At 25.8% G+C, this 22,276-nt stretch overlaps 1 protein-coding gene and 1 pseudogene across 1 annotated transcript; one reads left to right on the top strand and one right to left on the bottom strand.

Moving 5' to 3' along the window:
• Positions 1-592: 592 nt before the first annotated feature.
• Positions 593-4,749, bottom strand: LOC130949443 (uncharacterized; annotated as a pseudogene).
• Positions 4,750-6,490: 1,741 nt separating this feature from the next.
• On the top strand, positions 6,491-8,395 carry LOC130949441 (uncharacterized). Its single transcript, XM_057878161.1, has 4 exons — positions 6,491-6,695; positions 6,777-6,865; positions 7,554-7,670; positions 8,165-8,395. Exons 1-4 carry the CDS (start codon positions 6,491-6,493, stop codon positions 8,393-8,395), a joined length of 642 nt encoding a protein of 213 aa, XP_057734144.1.
• Positions 8,396-22,276: the final 13,881 nt, after the last annotated feature.

Raw genomic sequence — 22,276 nt, 5'->3', positions numbered from 1 at the left:
ATATTATTGAAGAATAAAATTAAAATTTATTTCTATGTATCGTTTTTGTCCCCCAACGTTTTAGTCCTATTTACGTCCCTAACGTTTTAAAATCGTCTCAATTTTGTCCCGCCGTTAATTTTATTAACGGATCCCTAATGGTAGGACAACATTGAGTCAATTTTAAAACGTTAGGGACATAAATAGGACGATTGAAACGTTAGGGACAATTTTGAGATTTATCCCAAACGTTGGGGACAAAAACAATACTTTACTCAAGTAAAAAGCAAATAGAAGAGTTTAAAGTCTATAATATTCTTGAACCATAAGGAGGGAGATATGAAAAAAATAAGAACATATATAACTGTAATAATAACATGTCAATTTTACACTAAATTTTATATCAAAAGGCTAATAAAATTTTATCGACGACCTAGTATCTTACTAACTTCATTAGAAAAGCAATTGGCATATGATGTTGTGCTCCTTGTTACACATTTCATCTCAAATCTGAAAATAGAGTTATAGATAAATTAGTTATATCTACAATAAATATTTATACAAAAGTGTAAATCATAACATGCTATTAAAATGAAAATAATATTATTCTTACCTAAATATTATTAAAAACTTCTTTGAATACAACATTTGTTGTTGATGAGTTTAGATTGCCGTCTTCTTCTAGAATTAAAACCTTGAGGCCACTACGACTCTTAACTCTTGACAAAGCAACATAAAGTTGTCCATGAGTGAACACTGATTTTGGCAAGTAAAGTCCTACATGTAATAATGATTGACCCTGACTCTTGTTAATGGTCATTGCAAAACATACTGTTAATAGAAATTGCCTCCATTGAAACTTAAATGGCAACCCTGAATCTGAAGGGATCAAGTTCATTCTTGGAATATACACTTTATCTCAAATATTTCTACCGGTCACTACAGTCGCTCCAATTACATTGCTGCCAAGTTCGTTAACTATTAATCTTGTTCCGTTGCATAAACCTGAACTCTGGTCTATGTTTCGCAGTAGCATTACAGCGATTCCTGGCTTCAAAGTCAACTTGTGATTGGGTAGTCCCGAATATTTGATGCCATTTAGAAACTCTAGTGTGAACCACTCTTGTTGTACATCTTCATTCTCATCAGCTTGACATGTTGTGTCAGAACTCAAATACTCCTTTTCCATCCCTGGAAAGATTGTCAAGACAAAATCGTTTACCTTTTCGACACTCTCAAGCGTGGGTGTAAGAATTGCCGTACTCTAAAAATATCTATAATCTAATATTCTTTGCAACTAATTTGGATATGCAAAGTCTACTAAATGAGAGAGATGGTCATCAGTAGTTGTAATCAATAGATCATCTGAAATTTTAATTTCTGATTCATTACCAACAATATTAGTTACGTAAATTCAATGACTGCTTTAATTTCCTTTTCATTCTCATTTATTTAGTTACGTAAACATATTTTACGAAAAATAATATATATTTTTTTTACAAAAATTTCTTTTTTATAAATATAAGTTTAATCTCACGATCAATAAATTTAACTTATAGTTAAATTTTTTTCATTTTCTTAAATAAAGAGATTGAAAATGAATAGCTTATAAGTAAAAAGAGAGAAAAAGATAAAAGTACCTCTATTGTTGTGCAGAGATAATCTAAAAAATAACAATGTAAACAAAGTAAATAGAAAAAATTTATAAATGTGACAAATAAAAAAATTTAAATTTAAAAATCAAAACGGTTAAGAAGTCACTTAATTAGGAATTAGTATTAGAATTTTAAATTTTAAATTTTTAAATAGAGTTTCCTAATTAGCTAGTGCAAATTTTAAATTTTTAAATAATTTTTTTTAATTAAATGTTCATTGTTCGTTAGGAATATAGAAATTTGTTAATTTAAAAATAATTTTTATTAGTTTTGTCATAAATAGTATCAATCCTATTATTTATCAATAAAAATAAATAAAATTAAATACAATCTAAAAATTAATAACCTTATAAATTACTTAAATTTAGAAAAAATATTTAAAAAGAGAGAAAAAGATGAAAATACTTCTATTGTGGAGAGACAATCTAAAAGATAACAATAAAAATTTATAAATGTGGTAAGTAAAAAAATTTAAATTTAAAAATCGAAACGGTTAAGAAGTCACTTAATTAGAAATTAGTATTAGAATTTTAAATTTTAAATTTTTAGATAGAATTTTCTAATTAGCTAGTACAAATTTTAAATTTTTAAATACAATTTTCTAATCAAATGTTCGTTCTCCATTAGAAATATAGAAATTTGTTAATTTAAAATAATCTTTTTTAGTTTCTTCATAAATAGTATCAATTTTATTATTTGCTGGTAAAAATAAATTAAATTAACTACAATCTAAAAATTAATAACCTTATAAATTACGTAAATTTAAAAAAAATATTTAAATTTTTTTAAAATACTAAATTAATTTAATTTTGTCGGAACAACATTAAAAATAGAATTAAGTATAGAAGAATGTCAAATTAATTTTTTTTAAATAGTATAAATAACCTTACATCTTAATAAGACTAGTAATTTTATTTACTTTTTATTATAATCCTTTGTAATTAGCATAATAGCTTATAAATTATATAAATTTAAAAAAAAATATTCTCAAACCTAATTTCTTACTTAAAAATTTAAAAAAAATATATATTTAAATTTAAATTTAAAATTCTAAACATAATAGTTTAATTAAAAATTATAATTAATTTTTTTTAAATAAGTACACATTAAAAATTATTAACTAACTTAATTGTATCAACAATAATTTAAAGGAGAAATTTATAAATTTATGACATTAAATATTAAATTAGAAATTATCAGAATATCAAGTGTGTGAAACAAATTAAAAATAAAATCACAAGTAATAACCAAATAATTTCAATTTATATTTAAAAAAATTCTAAATTTCAAACATAAAAATTGAAAAGAACCAAAAGAAAAATAACAACTCAAGAAAAGACAATGTTTTCACCAAAACAAACATATGCTTGGCATTATTCTATTAGATAGACTCTAAAAGGAATTCCAAAATATGTGCATCCAAATTCTCAAGTTTAGTTCTCAATCTTAATCTTCTTGCAAGTTGAGTTATCTCCTTCCACGACTCCGAGGATAATCACTTAGTTGGTGTAATAGCATTTTTAAACACTTCGGATTCATCATTGGCCGCAACTTCATTGGAGAATTCAAACAACAAATTCTTTACAAAATACCACGTTAAATTAAAGACTTCTTTCTAATCTTTGATTTTACCTCAATAATATTTTTTGAATAAAATTAAGATCCAATTTTGAAAGAACAAACAAACATAAAATTTATTTTTTGAACAAATACCTTAGTACCTTCTACTTTCTCCCATTTAATGATTGAGGATGCCTTTGAAATTGGAAGCAAACTACCGGTGTAGTCAACATCCTAAAATTATAGTTAATTATTAATTATTATTTATAAATTAGATACTACTAATGACTAAGGAAGCAAAAAATAAACTGATTTTTAATAGAAAGTACACTTATAATTATACTCACAATTTGAATAGGGTGAGCCTCTTTGAATTTATTTATGAGGTCTACGTTATCAGTCATCTTCTTAACTTTTTAAGAAAGTGAAAAATGTGGATTATCAGATATTTGAACTTCAACGATGAAGAAAAATGTCTTATCAATTAGGTTGAGTAAAAGTGTAGGTATATCCGATAGATTTCCTTTCTGCAGGGTGTTACATAATATATTAATAATAAATAATATAAAAAATTCCATTAAAAATATCTTCACTAATGTTTTTAAAAATAAATATTGGTTAGAACTTACCAATAGGAGTGGATCAAGTATCTCTACACAGTTCTTTCCCAAAACTTGTTTTGCCTCCTTGTCAAAGACTACGAAACATGCACAGTCAGAATCATCAATGATACCAAGCTTTATTCGGTACCTGCTTAAAAAAAGGTAACATAAAAAAAAGTTAAATATAGACTTATTCAATATCTAATCCAATGTGCATAGGCTTTAATTTAAAAAAATAAATAAATAACATTGTAGTTATGGATAAAAGGAGACAACCACAACTTGAACATTTGAAAGTTTTTGTAAAAACATATGTGGACCTGTTGTATTCACATTGGCCGTACCACTAGTCAGGAGTATCCATAATATGACTTATAGTAGTCAAGATAACACAAACAGAATTCTGAAAAAAAAAAACTTAATGATTTAAATTTCTTGAATTTGGTGAGTTTTTAAATCTAAAAGATATACCTAAATAAATAAGATAAAAAAAAACAAAAATAATCTATGTACAACGAATTTCCATTATTTTTTTTTCAACTTTTTTTCAAAAAAGAAAATTACCGTATCTAATTCTTTTAACTGCTCAATGATTTTGCTTTGATAAATTTTTAAGAATGCAGCCTCATTTGGAATTCCGCCGATATTACCCCTAGGTTTTTCAAATCTTACAAAGTTAGATAAATAAAGCAAAAAGAAAAAGCTATGTTAGATAACACACACATAGTATGAAACTAAAGAATTAAAAAATATATATACCCACCTATTTTTAAATTGGATGACATTTGCATCTTTAAAATTGAAGAATATCTTTGTGCCATACAAAATGAGTAAAAATTCATATAAAAAATGAGTAAAAGCTCACATATAAAAATATATTGTTAAAAATTATGGATAAATATTACCGTTATATAACTTCACTCTAACAAATTGTAAGACAACAACAGCTCCATTCTTATTGCCGGATCCCAAAAAAGTATTTAATTCATGTGCATAAGTATACACTCCATTATTTTTTTATATCAAATAAAATGTTTAACGTTAAATATATTTTTTTATAACAAAATAAACAAAAAATAATTATAACTAAAAAAGTAACTGCCAATAAAATAATATCAAATTGTATATATATATTTTTTATATTTTTAAAATTTTAAAATAATAATAAAATTAAAATATCAAATACAATTAAAAAAATTAATAATTAATTAATTAATTGTTTTAAATTCATAAGAAACAAATCACGGAAATAATGCTTTTTATTAATTTTTTTAAATTTAAATATTTTTTTTTCAAAATCAATCCGAAGGGGTTTTTTCAAAAAATTTAAATAGTTGATATTTAAAAATGGTGCTTTTGAATCTAAAAAATTATAACTAAGCTTAATGTTAGATAAGATACATTTGTTACCTATTAATAATATTAATAAAAATATTTATATATGATAAAATAAGTTAAAATAACAATTTAAAAAGATGAGATTATCAAAAATTTTATATTTATAAAAATAAATGTATAATTACCCATCATCAATCTTTAATTCAATAATATTGTATTTGATGAATTTGTTATCATTTTTAAGAATTCTTTTTCTTCCAATTCCAGCAAGATATCCAATAATATAAATCTTTATAAATTGACAATTTTTAAAACTCTAAATTAACGTAAATCTGTATAGTAATATTAATATGTAACAATCGAAATAAAATTAACATAAATCTTTTTAAAATTCTAAATTTCTTTAAAAGAACGTATGTAGCTGTAATTTTTAAAATACAATCAACAAAATTTTAAAAAATAATGCTAAAAAGAATTAACAAATTTTTAAAAAATAGTGTTAAAATTTAAAAAATAACAATTTAGGTAAAATAATTTAAAATTTAAAAAATAACAATCTAAGTATAACAATCTAAAATTTAAAAAATAACAACCTAAATAAAATAATTTGAAATTTAAAAAATAACAATCTAAGTAAAATAATCTAAACAAATAAAATAATTTAAAATTTAAAAAATAACAACTTAAGTAAAACAACCCAAACAAATAATTCAAAATTTGAAAATAACAATCCAAGTAAATAATAATTTATAATTTATAAATATAAATCAAAAAATTTCTAATAACAACACTTAAGCAAATAAACTCTCACATTCGACGTATGAACGCCACGTTAGCATATAAACTCCCCATTTGTAAAATTTGATTGACTTTAATTTAAATTTAAATTAAATTTATAGACAAAGTAAATAAATTGAGAATTTTTAAAATTCTAAATTAACGTAAATTTTTATAGTAATATTAATATATAACAACTGAAAGTACAATTAAGGTAAATTTTTTTAAAATTTTAAATTTCTTTAAAAGAATGTATGTAGCTTTAATTTTTTAAAAAAAATCAACAAAATTTTAATAATAATGCTAAAAAGAATTAATAAATTTTTAAAAAATAATGTTAAAATTTAAAAAATAACAACCTAAATAAAATAATTTAAAATAAAAAAAAACAACCAAAATAAAATAATTCAAACAAATAAAATAATTTACAATTTAAAAATAACAACCCAAACAAATAATAATTTATAATTTATAAATATAAATAAAAATTTTCTAGTGACGAACACCTAAACAAATAAGAGCAGATACGGGTTTGATCCTTTTGTGTGTAGGGTTCCATCCAGAAAGAAGAGAAGAAGAATGGAGGGTGCGAAACGGTTACAAGGAAACTCATTACTGTTACAAGGAAACTCATTATCACTTTTCAGTGAAGGCATCGGCTTTGTTTTGTTGCGTTGGTCCACTCTTCGTGACGCCGTCGAGAACCAGTGGGGTGGCCCTGACTCCCGCCTCAAGGCCGATAACCTCGCCACCGATATCCTCTCCTGGTTCACTCAATCCAGAGGTTGCTCGCTATTACACTGCTTCAATTATTGTTATTTTGTTTTAGATCCTTAATTTTTTTAATTTTTTGAATGATTCGCAGAGCGGCTTGATATTGATGACTTGAAGGATAAACTCGATGATGGCATGCTTTCGCTCCATGTAGAGGTTGACTATGGCAGCATTAAAGAGGTGCATCTTTCTTTCTTTATTGGATTAATACATATTATTTGTTGTTGAATTTTGCTCATGTTGCTCGTTTGCAATAATTAAGGGTTAAATGTAGTTGTTATTGTTAGTTTACCATAGTGTTTGAAAATAAAGTTATCTAATTTGTTAAGCCCAATGGAAGTGGGTTGAATGTTAGTTGAACTTTAACTACAAGGTTGAGGGTTTGAATCTTAGGAAACTCTCTTTGGAGAGGGTTGAATTTTTTTACCACCTCGATCACAACATCAGTCTTCCCTGTCTTTTTATTCATAGGTGGAAACTGAAAACTTAATATCTGGCCATCATAGGCATAATTAATGGTACACTATTTAGTCTTTAGTTTTTGGAATGAACATATCATTAGTCACCAATTTTCATGTACATGTCATATGCTTCTATTTTGTACTTTAAAATCTTGATATACCTTTTGTTTTGTATGTATTTTATTTGAAAAGAAGCAGTTAAGTAGGGCTCTGATGTCCATATCCATTTGTAGCATAGATTAAACTTAATGTGAACTGTGTCCTAAGGTCATTTTTTCAAAGTTAAAAGAAATTAAAGCTGTGTATGCCACTGCTAATGACTCCTTTGTGATGTATCTGTGTATTTGCAGTATTTTCTTGTGATTCTCATTTTTTCATGTTCATGTTATTATTACGAACTAATGTAGGTAGCTGAAAATCTAATGGATATGCATGAGGAATGCTTAGAAGGAAACTTTGTGACCATTGAGCGTTATAGGCAGGCCATTGTTAACCAAGCTGCGCATCCTCGTGCAGTGCCACAGGTAAATGACAGCATAATATTTTGGAATGAGTATGAACCTTGTGTTATATTGCTATTCTATAAATTTGCATTTACACTTGTGTATATGGTTGATTGAGGCTTTTCCTTGTCCTATATGACTGGATTTTTTTAGGAGGGAGCAAGTTAAAGTATATTATTTGATGGGAATGTGATGCATGAGATTGCTTTGCCCATACTATATTTAGGTCATATTATAGGAGGAGAAACATTAATATTTTAATTCTATAACTTCTAATTTCTAAATGAGCTTAAATGTTCAAACAAGATTCATAATAGCGCATCATGGTGTCATTTTGGTTCATGTACTCAACCCCACATATAGTGAAAAAAGTGTTTTGTTGGCTGACACGTGAACATTTTCTCTTGTTTACATCTTTGCTAAGATGCAACTGGAAGCTCATCCACATTACTTGAATTTTGAAGTAGTAGGTAGTAGTAGTTTTTTTTTTAATGATTTTTTTTGTTTTGAAATAGATTGTGAATGATAAGGATGATGATGAGGATGAGGAAGATGATGATGTCCAAGGTGGTCAAAATGGTGAAAGCAGTGTTAGGCAAGCTACTTCTTCAAACATGGATGTGGACATTCCAAAATCTGAATCAAACATGAGTTCAGGTAACATGCGGATTGATGATGAGCCTCTCAAAAAGAATGCAGGTGAAGCAGAGGATGGATGGGTTGTAGTTTCAAAGAAAAAAAAATAAGGTTAGAAAAAATTAGATGAAGAATAGTTCAAATTTTCCTTTAGGATGGTGCAATCTTCCTCTGGTTTCTATTGGTTTTTGTTTTATTGCACCTTTTACCTCAAAGCGTGTTACTTTGTAATTAATTTTTGTTTCCTTATTTAAAGGAATCGATCGGCTGAGCCTGAGGTCTTTAAAAATAGTAAAATACTGAGAAGCACATCTCATATTTAGGATTTTAACAGTCCAACGTTAACATTCCCAATATTATGTATCCTTTAGTTTTCGCGACCTTTATGCGAAATATGAAAGTTCATTTCGAATACTTACAATTCATAGTTGTCAGAACCGAACCGGTGATCGAACCGGTGAGGTTACTGGGTCACTGGGTCACTAGTTCAACCGGTGGGTCACTGGTCGAACCGGTTAACTCGGTATAATTAAATAAATTATATAAAATTTAATTATTTGACTAGTTTAATTAAAGGAAAAATTATTGTAAAGGACCGTTAGGAAGATTTAATTATTAAAAAGGACCTTTGATATTAAAATTATTAAAAAGGACCAAATCTTTTTATAATATTTAAGAAGAAGAACCAAATCTTTCTATAAAGAGACAAATATATCTTTAATTATTTTTTATTTATTTTTTATAATTTTTATATTAACAATTTTTTTCTAAAATTTTAGTAATTTTTATTATTTATTTATGTATTTTTTTACTTTTCTAATTTTTTAGCTTTATTTTTCTTGTTGGGTAAAGATCACAAAATTAAAAAAATAAATAAAAATTATTAAAATTTTAAGAAAAATAAAATTTATCAACATAAAGATTATAATTTTTAGAGATCATGCATTTTATATTTTCTTTGGGGTATAGCATTCATGTTAATTTTTTTTTAGGAAGAAGGGACAAAAGTACACCTGAAAGTTCATACGCTGGACAGTAATACACTTGAATCGTTTAATGAGTCATGCGTGCACAGTAATTATATACTCCGGTGGACAAAATTACCATTCCGACTATCAGCGTGTGGCGTGGTTAGTTTGAGCGGACAGGTAACTCTATTTTATCCTTGTTGGCACGTTCACAGTGAGTGACCTGGGCATTTAGTGCCAACTCAAAAATTACAATTTATTTTAATGATTAATTAAAATAAACCCTTCCTTCTCTTTTATCTTCAGAAAGAAGATGCTATGTGTTGAAACCCTAACACCTTAACCAATAATTAAGAATATGGGCTCACTCTAGAAAAAATTGAGTTCTTTATCCCTAAATTATGGCAGCGCTATTGGTGGCAGATCTTCGTTGTTGAAGAACAAGAAGAAGAAGAAGAAGTTTGAGTACAACAATGGCAAGTATTTGCACAGAATTGAAGCTGTGGTACTCAAGTCTGGAATAGAGTGAAATCCAGATAGATCCTTGTGAGTATTTTGTTTGGCTGGACGAAGTAGAAGGAAAAACAAGAAATGTGAGGACAGAGGTTGTATCTGAAGAAAGGCCATTGAAACAATCATACCAGAAGATGAATGAGCTTACAGAGTGTGCCATCGAATTGAAAGAAGATGTGCAACAGTTACAAAAGACAGTTAATATGATTAAGGGTGAAATAAAGTGTATTAAAAATATGGTTGTGGGCATTTGTTTAGGGTTGAGTTTTTGGGCATTATTGATCACCTAACCTTGCATTGAAATTTCTATCAATCAGAACATTTGTTGATTTAATATCTCTGTGGATCACAAGTGGTGTTGATGAATGAAGGGTATCAATTTCCTTTGCAGTTTGTAATGCCAAACGAACCCTTCTTCCCCAATTTGGAAGCTTGCTGTTATTGCTCTGGATTTTGGACAAGATATCAATCTCGTTATCAACCTCGTTGTTGCTGATGATGAACTCTGGTGCAGATGCAAAGGAAGAAGAAGAAACCATTACAGCTTTATAGACATAACCATGGCTTCCTTTGCCGAGGAGCTTGCGCTCTGAGAAGCCATTGGTGGCAGCTTCAAGGTCACTGTAATGGAAGTGTTGGATCTTGATGGGTTTTTCTTTTTCTTTGTTGTTCTATTTTTTTGAAGTGGTGGCGGTGGAAGAAGAAGAAAAAGAAGGTGATGGTGTGAGAGAATTGGAGGTTGAAACTGCGGATTCAGCCCTATAAGAGAAATTGAGGTACACCATCAATCAAAGTTTCAAGCTTTTGGTGTGAATCAATGAAGGGGTGGAAGAGAAAGAAGATATTAGGGTTTCACCCTTAATTTTACCTAATTAATCATTAAAATAAATTATTTTTTTTGAGTTGGCACTAAATGCCCAAGTCACTCACTGTGAACGTGCCAGCAAGGATAAAATAGAGCCACCTGTCCACTCAAACTAACCACGCCACACGCTGATGGTCAGAATGGTGATTTTGTCCGCCGGAGTGTATAATTACTGTGCACGCATGGCTCATTAAACGATTCAAGTGTATTACTGTCCAGCGTATGAACTTTCAGGTGTACTTTTGTCCCTTCTTCCTTTTTTTAAGAAGTCTCCCCATATTCAATTAAGAGGTCGCGCGGATTCGAGTCTTCTATCTTTGGAAAAAAAAAGCATTCATGTTAATTTAGCCATTAAATTATAATAATAAAACATGATATAAATTCAAAGGTAATTTACGTTTATAAATAGAGATTAAAGTTATACAGATGTCCTACATAAATTATTTGATTACACATCTGTTTTAAATATATCTATATAAATTAAATTAGATAAATTTAATTATTAATAAGATAAAATATCTAAATAAATCGAATTAGGCCATTTCAATTTATTAAAACAAGTGAAAAATTATATCTGCACTAAATTCTTTAATAAATCTAATCAATCCAATTTAATTTATTATTATAGAAAATACATGATAAATTGAATCGGTTCATAAACTCAATTTACTATAATACATAATACGAAATAAGTATTATTGTGTAAGTATTTGAAGAATAATTATTAATTTAAAATTTTAGATGACCAATTTTAGAAAATAATATTTAGTAAAACTGTTATTAAAATTTTATTTTTTATTATTATTTTAGTAATTTTTATTATTTAAGGGAAAATTATAAAAAATAAATAAAAAATAATTAAAGATATATTTGTCTCTTTATAGAAAGATTTGGTTCTTCTTTTTAAATATTATAAGAAGATTTGGTCCTTTTTAATAATTTTAATATTAAAGGTCCTTTTTAATAATTAAATCTTTCTAGCGGTCCTTTACAATAATTTTCCCTTAATTAAATATCATCTAACAATTTTCAACTATGAATCTTATATGAAGACAAAAAATAAAATAATATATTAAAAAATTAATATTAATTGATATCATATAATCATGAAGAAAAAATAAATTGTGATTAATTAAATTTTTTGTTTATCTTTTTAATTTGTATATATTTAATAAAATTTATAGTTAAATAAAATGTAATTGATTTAAAAATGAGTGACTTTGAAATTAAAATAAATTGAATATAAGTGAAAAGAAAATATGCTATATGTATTATAATTTGTATATTAATTAATGAAAAACATTTCAGCTTGGTGGTAGAAGTGTGCATGTTTTTTCCTGGAGGAAGGGGTTCGAACCCCATTGAGAGCATTTTGGAAAATTTTCCAAAAATCATCACAAATTTGACACTTGCCAGCGCTGGAGGGTTTAGAGCACGGTGGAGTTGCAGATCGTTGGACCATTGTAGATTTCCCTTCAATGTTGACCGAGCGGCCCGGACCGGTCCGGTTTTCATCGGATTTGACCGGTTTTCACCGGTTCACACCGGGTTTGACCGATTCGTTCCGGTTCTCTACCTTGTACGGTCCAAATACCAGATCGAACCGACATAGAATCCGATTTACCGGTTTTTCGGTCGAACCGGCCGGTCCGGTCCGGTTCTGACAACTATTACATGGTGGGTGTTACAATACTCCCTTGATGTTTGGAGTTTTAAAACTCCATATAATTTTAACAAAAAAAATACTACTAAATTTTAAATTTAATTTACTTTGCGTTGATTTAGGTTAACATTTAATGCATATTGATGAAATCAATAAACAATTAATACTTATATTTTGAAAAACTACAAACATATTAATTACAACTTATAAAATATATTTTTAATAAATGATAATTATAATTATTATAAGAAATTTAATATGCTCTATTAGTATATAAGTTATTTAATTAGTTAATAAAATCTAATTAATTAATAATTTTATATTTTATTTATTTTAATTATTTATTTAAAATAATAATTTATTTCATAAAGTTTATTTAATATACTATCTTCTTTTGTTCATTGAAAATAATGAATTTGTTCACCGATAAATTTATTTCTATTTCTGTACAATTTGAATCGTATTCGTATATTTTTATCTTTTTTATTAATCTAATTTTATTAACATATTTGAATTTTAAATTTTTATAATTTTTTATTTAAAATTTAGATAGATATAATTTAAATTAATAATTTAATTTAATAAAAATAAACATATTCGTATTATTTTTATTATCTTAAGCAAAAAATATCTCTAACTATATTTTCTAGGTAAGATTTATTAATCTTTTCAAATATTATGTACTTATATATACACTCTAATATTATTAATTTGAAAGATTACATATATCTATCTCTTTTGTTGAGATATTTAAAAATCATATTTAACCGCTTTAAAAAAATAATACGAGAATATTTATTTAAAATAAGATGAATATATTTATTTAAAATTTAAAAATTTTAAATAAATTTATTTTTTATTAATTTTAAAATAATATGAATATGTTTGTTTAAATAAAAAAATTTAGAATAATAAGAGTATTATATCTTTTTAATTCTTTTAAATTTTTATTTTTATCATAATTTTATAATAATTTAATATCAATCTAAAAATAAAATAAATTTAAATTAAAACAAAAAAATTTATCCCAAATAGAATTTAATGCTAATTCTTTTCTCTTTCTTTAAAAATTAAATGATGATGATTCTTCTCTCTCTTCTTAATTAAGGAATACTAAAACTCTAAATACGTTAACTTTTATTTAACTCTTTAAGAAGAGTTTTAATACTCCAAACCTTCCAGGAGTATTGATTCAGGCGCCTACTTACATTGAAAGCCTTGAATTATGTGGGTTCGCTTCTATTTTCCAAGCACTTTCTTCAATGCATTGACTCAATTATTTTTTTCTTGCTCCTACATGAGTAGTAGTATCATGCACTCTCCTGAATTTTTACCGCATCTAAGTATTAGAAACCAAGTATTTGACTATTTGCAAGAAGTGAATAATGCAGATTTATTACCTTTAGAGCATGCTGGACTTCTCGAGTTTCTAATTTTAGGAAATAAACTGAGGCATCGATCTGTTTTTATTGTGCGGAGTAACTTAAGAAATTTTTGAAATTGGAGATTGTTCTTGAAATAATTTGGAATCCAAATCTTGGTGATATGAAAGGCTAGTTTGAAGAAAGTCCTTAGGATCTTATTGCGAACTGCAATTAGGTACCTTAATAGATTTATTTGAGTTTATCGCCACAAATCAAGAAAAAAAATGGTAACATAACGGTATAGAAAAAAAAAGAATTTACTCAATATTCTGAAAATTAGTTCAAATCGAATTAAAAATTGGCCGATTTTAAAATTTCATCTAAATTGCACGTTGATCTGCAGAGCCACAAAAAAAAGGAAAAAGAAGTGGAGGGGGAGGGAGGAGAATTAGAAAACAGAAGAATTCTATTATCTTCTTTTTTTCCCCTCTCACGCTCATTTTCTTTCTCGCACCACCGCCGGATACCATGCCCATGGTAACTGACACAACTTTGTGCCCCTTTTTTGTTCTTGTTTCATTGCTTGTAACTTTTTTTTCTGTTCTTCGATTACAACGATGCATCCTCAGTTGCTCATAACTAGGGTTGGAAGTGAGTCGAGCTAGACCAAGTTTGGCTCACAAAAATTGAGTTTGACTCACGGCTCAACTCATTATCAGTCGGATTTATTTCTAAAATTCAAACTCGACTTACCAAAAACTCACAACTAACTCAAGTAATAAGAACATAATCTATAATTCTATATCATAAAGTTATAGCTTGTATATTTTAAAAAATATTTAAAAAATTAATTTTATATGTTATCTATCTATCAATAAATTATAAGTTTTTTATTTATATTTTACATCAAAATTATATATAAAAAATAAATATAAAATTTTAAATAATTAAGATATATATATATATATAACATTAAAAGTATAAATTAAATGCATATATATATATATATATATATATATATATATATATATATATATATATAACCGAACCAGTTTACAAGTTAATGAGCTGAGTTTATCCAAGTTCAAGCTCGGCTCATTTAATTTTTGAGCTCAATTCTAGGCTTAAGTTCGACTCACCAACTCATGAGTCGAATTCGAACTGACTCATGAGATGACTTGACTCATTTTTAATCCTACTCACAACCACGAAAATACCACAAAACAATGCATTATCAGAATTGGAATGGACTTTCAGATGTACTCTCAAGTCACACTTTTTACAACAATTTTTTTTGTAGACAATGAAAATTACAAAATTAAATGAGCCGAGCTTGAACTTGGATAAACTCAGCACATTAACTTATAAACTGGTTCGGTTATATATATATATATATATATAACCGAACCAGTTTATAAGTTAATGTGCTGAGTTTATCCAAGTTCAAGCTCGACTCATTTAATTTTTGAGCTCAATTCTAGGCTTAAGTTCGACTCACCAACTCATGAGTCGAATTCGAACTGACTCATGAGATGACTTGACTCATTTTTAATCCTACTCACAACCACGAAAATACCACAAAACAATGTATTATCAGAATTGGAATGAACTTTCAGATGTACTCTCAAGTCACACTTTTTACAACAATTTTTTTTTGTAGACAATGAAAATTACAACCACCTAACACAGCATAGTACAAACATTAATCAATAAAGAAATCACATAATTTGAAAGTTTTTTTTTTTGATATAATGGAAAAATTAGTACCCAAAGAAAATTAAGTACAAATTATTGGAAGGATAAACACACTTTGTTTATCATTAGTTAAAAGATTAATCACCTCTATAAAAAATGTATTTCAAAAATAAAGACCTTAATTAATATTTAAATTTTTACAGGCAAAAAAATAGCACGCATATTATCTTCTCTATATATGTTAACAAAATGTATTTTTCAGTTTCTATTTTTTCAGTGATTAATGTTTTTAATAAGGGCATTTGGATAGTTGTTGATATCTTTTTGGCCATTAATAATGCAAATAAAAGCTTAAAAGTTACTTTCTACGGCAGTCTTCTAATTCTCATAATCCAGACAATTTCCAATCCTTTTATTATTTTCCATAATTCAATTTTAAATGCTGAGCAGTCACTAACGAAAAAGGAGAAACCCACTATCCAACTTCCTCTTTTATCCCTTAATAAACCTCCACATCCAGCTCTCTTTAATCTTTCATTTGCTGAATTATCAATGTTTAAGGTTATCCAATTAGAAAAAGGGGAGTTCCATCTAATTGCAATAACCTTCCAATTACTAGTATTTTTACTTTAATAATATTACGGGAATATAAATTTTTTAAAATTATAATTTATTTTATTCTGACAGTATAGATTATGTATGACACAAAAGATTTATGAAATCAAACTATTTTTATAAAAAAATCGTAAATTGACAAAAATTTTCGACTAAAAAGACCAATGTCTCTGTAGATAAAAAATCAAATAATAAGATTTTTACTTATTATTTTTATATAAAAGTCTAATTTTTATTATGAATTAATTTTAATATTTGTTATCTAAACTTTAAAACAATTTAACGTGTATACTTTTACATTTAATTAGGTGTTAAGTCTGTTGCATAAATAGAAATAATTAATTTTTATACTTGTTATTTAAAAATAATATTTTTTCTCTCTATATATATAAAAATATAATTAGATATTAGCATAAAAAAATTATACTGCTAGTTATAAAATTAACTCAAAATTAATTTTTTTTAAACAATTAAATCTTAATTCTAACTTTTAATTATAACATTAGTATTTTCTCCAAATTATATATAATAAATATTTGAAAGAAGAAAAATGAAAATACAGATTAGAAAGATAAGCGGTGAAAATTTAAAACTAAATAAAAAACTAAAAAATATGTATATAATAATAATATTTTTTATTTGAATTATATTATTTTATTAATTTTGTTTTCTGTAAAACAGAAAGGTAAAAAAAATAGAGAATGAGAGAAAAGAGAGAGAACGATAAAGATGAAGAATGAGAGTGAGAGTTTGTTAATTTTAGAAGAAAAAATTTATTTTAATTGTAATAAAAAATATCGGATGACATATTTTGATTTGTCAAATTACTAATATAAAATATAAAATATATATCGAGTGAAAATGGTAGAGAGAAATAGAACAATGAAAAAAGGTAGATGAAATAATCTAGGAAGAAAATTTATTAATTTTGAAGAAAAATATTTTTTCTCAATTTTAATAAGAAAGTGTCATGTGACACATTTGGTTATTAAATTAGATAGTAATATATGATACATAACATAGGTATATTTCAATTTTAATTTTAATACAATTAAAGAATGTCATGTTGCACATTTTGATTTTCAAATTACTAATTAGTCATTGATATTGATAATGATATATAAAAGAGATATAGTGGTTGAATGAATGAAAGAGATAGAGAAAAGAAGAGGGAGGAGAGGAGAATTCCTTAATTTTGGAGGGAGAGATTTGATTTCGATTATAACGAGGGAGTGACATGTGACACATTTTGGTTGTAAAATTAGTAGGGAGGAGGAAAGAATTCTTTAATTTTGAAAGAAAAGATTCAATTTCAATTACAATGAGGAAGTGACATGTGGCACATTTTGGTTATAAAATTAGTAAGGAAGAGGGGAGAATTCTTTATAGAGGGAAAGATTTGATTTCAACTGCAATGAGAGAGTAACATGTGGAACATTTTAGTTGTAAAATTAGTAAGGAAGAGAGGAGAATTCCTTAATTTTGGAGGAAAAGATTCGATTTCAATTGCAATGAAAAAGTGACATGTTGCACATTTTTGTTGTAAAATTAGTAAGAAAAAGGGGAGAATTTTTTAATTTTGGAAAGAAAGATTTGATTTCAATTACAATGAGAAAGTGACATGTGGCATATTTTAATTGTAAAATTAATAAGAAAGAGGGAAAAATTCTTTAATTTTGAAGGAAAAATTTAATTCCAATTATAATGAAAAAGTAATATCTAGCACATTTTAATTGTAAAATTAGAAATATAAAATAAATTTATCAATGAAAAAAATACAATTAGATAAAGGATCATTTATCACTAATCTAAATACTATTCATATTATAACCCAAATAATAAAAATCATAACTCAAATAAATTAGTCTACTAAAACTGGGCCCACTCTAATTGAAAAGAGTGGTCGATACCCACTAAGGTGTGCTTTAAGAAGATACAGCCATACAGGTCAGCCTACCCGACTTGCTTGGAGTGCCAGTAGTACAATCCATGCCCGATTTGACTTGGAGAATAATTCACTTTTTTAACAATGAGAAAAAAAAAATCATCTACTACTCATACATAAAAATTTATCAATGATAAATAAATTATCACTTGCCTCTATAAAAATCTTATCAAATTAGATATTATAAAAATCATCTACTACTCATGCATAAATAAGATTTTTATATTTAATGGGCCTAAATATCTAATTTTGATAAGATTTAGCTAAATATCTATTAAATATATCATGAATTTCATACGTATATAAATTTTGATATTTAGTATTATTATTTTTTATTCAGCTCTTATGTTATACTTATCTAAAAAAGTAAAATATTATTTTGATTCTTAATATTTGGGCTAAATCTTAATTTGGTCTCTAACATTTTAAACATTTTATTTCATTTTCAAAAAATTTTAAACAAATTTAATATTGTTTCGTTGTTAAATTTGACATGAACAATTAACGAAATGAGTAACGTAGACGTTAACAACATTTTTAGATAAATTATATCTTCTTATTTCATGTGTTAGATAAGCATAACCAAAATATTTTTTAACACTTCATATTCTCATCCTTCTTCTTATATAAAACTCCAAATTCTAACAATCAATCATCAATCATTTAGAATTGTAATACCTTTATCACCAAAATGTCATGCTTCCAGTTGCGCCACTCTAATAGCGAGAATATTACGACGACATCCATGTATTTAATAATAAGATAAGAGTCTTTAACTCGAAACCAAGTAAACTTTTTATTGGCAAAAAACCAGAAATACTTTTTCTTGAAATATACATACATACATACATACAAATCAATCACAACACTTCAATAATAATAATAATAATAATAGTTCCTTATACAAATAACTTACAAACATTACAATCAACGACTCATATCCCTCTTTACAAAAATATAATATTAATGGCGAGGGTAAAAAATAATGACTAAGCTAATATAGCAATATCGTATAACCAAAAACATATTAATCTCTTCGTAAGCTTCTTTTGTCAGTTTCCTGAAAAAGTAAGACTCTAGGGAGGTGAGAACCTAACCACAGGATCTCACCAGAGAAATTTTAAAATTGTCATAAAAAGATATATATATATATATATATATATATATATATAATATATATATATATATATATATATATATATATATATATAGTTAACCACCTAAAATCTTAATTCATATTTTTTTATAAAAATCTTAAAAGTGACCTAAACTGTATGAATGACCATCCTCTTTCAAACATAGGTTCATTAAGTCTATGCTGAATTAGTTAAATTTTTCATACTTTGCTAAACCTCAACACAAATTAATCATGGCCTCCGGCCGATCACGTAATCAATCACAGTTTTTGCCCCAAGCAACTCAATCAACACTCATTCACCACAATCCAATCAACCAGACAAAATCACAACTAATAAAGTTCAAACACAATCAGAAGCAATTACAGCAAGTATGACGATTAGCAATTAATCAGAAGTATTCACATAGGCAAACCAAATACAATATGCACACCCAAACAATATCAATAGATGCATATGATGCATGTCTGTCCTACTGGTCATGAACTCACGTGTCGGTTAAACTACCAGGACCCAACACATTTGGTAACTAACCCGGATATCGTTTCTCTTATGCGCATCCCCATGAGGCATATAGTCGGGGGAAGGGGTTGAGGAGTGGCATCATCGGCCATGGTCTTGCAAAAGAAAGTAAGATAAAATTATCGTGGGGTTATTTAAGTTCTGGCCTCACGATGGGCGCCAAATGTTCCGTTAAGGATACTCTTTCGAGCTATAGATCGGCTTCATGCTATTCTGCTTGTCTTTGAAGCCTCTTATCAAAACTAAACTGGTAATTGACCTGGTCATACGAATGAATCACTGGTTCAATCGGTGAGTCACTAATCTACCCCGTTGATCGGGTCATAATTAAATAAAAATATAAAATTATAAAAATAAAATTAAAATTAAAGTTATATGCATATTTTCAAAATATATTAATAACAATTAAATATCAATTCTTATATATAATTTATACTACAAAAAGAGATAATAAATTAGTCACTAGTACAAAATATTTTCTCAATTTAAATAAATAAAAAAAATAAAAGATAACACAATTAATATTAATATATCAATATATTTGTATATCATATGTTGTTACTTGTTTGGCATTTATGTGAATCTATACTTAAAAAGATAAAAAAAAAGTTAAAAATTCATTCATGTTTTGTTATATATATATTTTTTTGACATACATAATAGTATGAAACAAGTTGGCATAGTGGCAAGGAGGATGCTATGTGCACACGTTCAAACCCCACGTTGCATGTAATGTAGATCCATTTAGAATATTCATGAAATATTGTACTTCATTTGGTTTCTTCATGTCATTTTACCTATATTCAATGAAAAACTTTAGGAGATATGTTTCAATTTCTCTTACTTATAGTTAGAAGACAACTCTAAATATTTATAAATTCTTACACTTAAAATTTTGATAGTTGTATAATGTACTCTAAAAAATAATAAAAATGCTATAATATAATAATTTCGTAACATTAAATAATTACATCTAAAATAAATTATAAAATTATCTTTTGAGAATCATCTTAACATTTTTTAAAAATGGATAAGACATGTGTATGAATTTTTAGATTAAATAAATTTAAATTAAGTGATTTAAATAGAATTATAGGTAATTCAACATAGTTAATACATACTATATATTTATATATTATATCAATATCACATGTTATTTTACATAAATTATGTATAAATTTTGTATTTTTATTTATCTTAAATTTTACTTAGATAACAAAAAATTAAATTTTAAATTTTTATTATAAAAATTTTAATATAAAATTATAAAATTATTTAACTTAAAAATTTAATTTATTCAAAAAAAATTCAATACATGAGTAATGGTTTATAAAAATACAGCACGTAATCTGTTGCAGCATCTAGCATATTATGCTTCATCATTTGGTCACAAATTGCAACAAAATGCAGTGGTTTATGCCTTGCATTTTTTATTCATGATCCATGATAGAGTGTAGCGAATTATTATTGTGTGTGTTTTGAGTGTAATTCACAATACTCCGTAACAGATTATATATGTGTAAACAGTGAATGAATCGTGGTAGAATGTAACAATTTACATAGAATGAATTTAGGACAAAAATATAATTAACCTATTTTTAAAAATGACATTTACGTAAATTTAATATCTAAATAATTTATTTATGTAACTTGCCCCAATGTTTTAATTTCTTCCTTTGTTTCTCCTTAAAAATTTATGTTTACATTATCTATTTATCATTAATAAGTTATTTATGTATTTTCTTCTTATATTTTTCACCAAAAAATTGTGTCATTAAAAAATTTTCTATATTTTTATCATAAATTTTTGTATTTATCGCCAATAAATTTCTATGCTTATCCTATTTTCTTTTTTTTAGTTGTGTTTTTTCTTCTTCATTTTATTTTTTTGTTTCTCTCCTTTTTTTTTCATAAAACTTTAAAAAATATACAAACAAACCATCAAAGAAGATTGATAATATAAGAAGAAAACATATAAGAAAATAGGATGCATAATAGTGTAATATTAGTCTAATTTAGTTATATTTGGTTACTAAACAGTGTCATATATATAACATTTTTATTTAATTTATTATCTATTATATATTTCTAATTTTACAATCAAAATGTGTACATATGTCACTTTTTTATTATAATTGAAATTAAACTTTTCTTCTAAAATTAAGAAATTTTCCTCTATTTTTTACTAATTTTTACAACCAAAATGTGTACATGTTACTCCTCTACTTCTTACTAATTTTTATTTTAATTTTTGTAGTAAAAAAATTTTGTTAATTACTGACATAACACATTAATAATTAACATGTAATTATAACATTTAGTCCAGTTAATTAATGGTCAGAAAAGTTCATTTAATTTTATATAAATGTAATTTTATCTAACAAAATTAATTTATACGTTTTACTTATATAGATTTACCTAATTTATAGTATATTTTAAAAATATAATAATAATTTTTTTATGTTTTAATAAATTTTATACAAATATTTTGTATAATATTTTTAAAACACATGTTAAGTAGAAATTATTTGTAAGTAGAAGCTCATATATTAAAAGTTATTTTTAATTATGATGGAGATGATAAGAAAAAGTCTCAAAGAGAAATAGTGACTCCTAAATTCTTATTTTTTCTTTCTACTTTTTCATATTAAAGTTATCTTATTAAAGTTAGACTTTTGTATTCTTTGTTATTATATTTTTTGTCT

This window comes from Arachis stenosperma, chromosome 9, assembly GCF_014773155.1.
Source record: "Arachis stenosperma cultivar V10309 chromosome 9, arast.V10309.gnm1.PFL2, whole genome shotgun sequence".
NCBI classification, from domain to species: Eukaryota; Viridiplantae; Streptophyta; class Magnoliopsida; order Fabales; family Fabaceae; genus Arachis; species Arachis stenosperma.
The sequence above is the reverse complement of the archived record's forward strand: the minus strand, read 5'-3'. Positions and strand labels throughout refer to the sequence as shown.

What these genes read in the sequence shown, in the direction of transcription:
- LOC130949441 (XM_057878161.1), top strand. Translation starts at nt 6,491, where the DNA reads ATGGAGGGTGCGAAACGGTTACAAGGAAACTCATTACTGTTACAAGGA. An exon ending in ACTATGGCAGCATTAAAGAG is followed by an intron (nt 6,866 to 7,553) that starts GTGCATCTTTCT and finishes GAACTAATGTAG; the next exon opens with GTAGCTGAAAATCTAATGGA. An exon ending in ATCCTCGTGCAGTGCCACAG is followed by an intron (nt 7,671 to 8,164) that starts GTAAATGACAGC and finishes GTTTTGAAATAG; the next exon opens with ATTGTGAATGATAAGGATGA.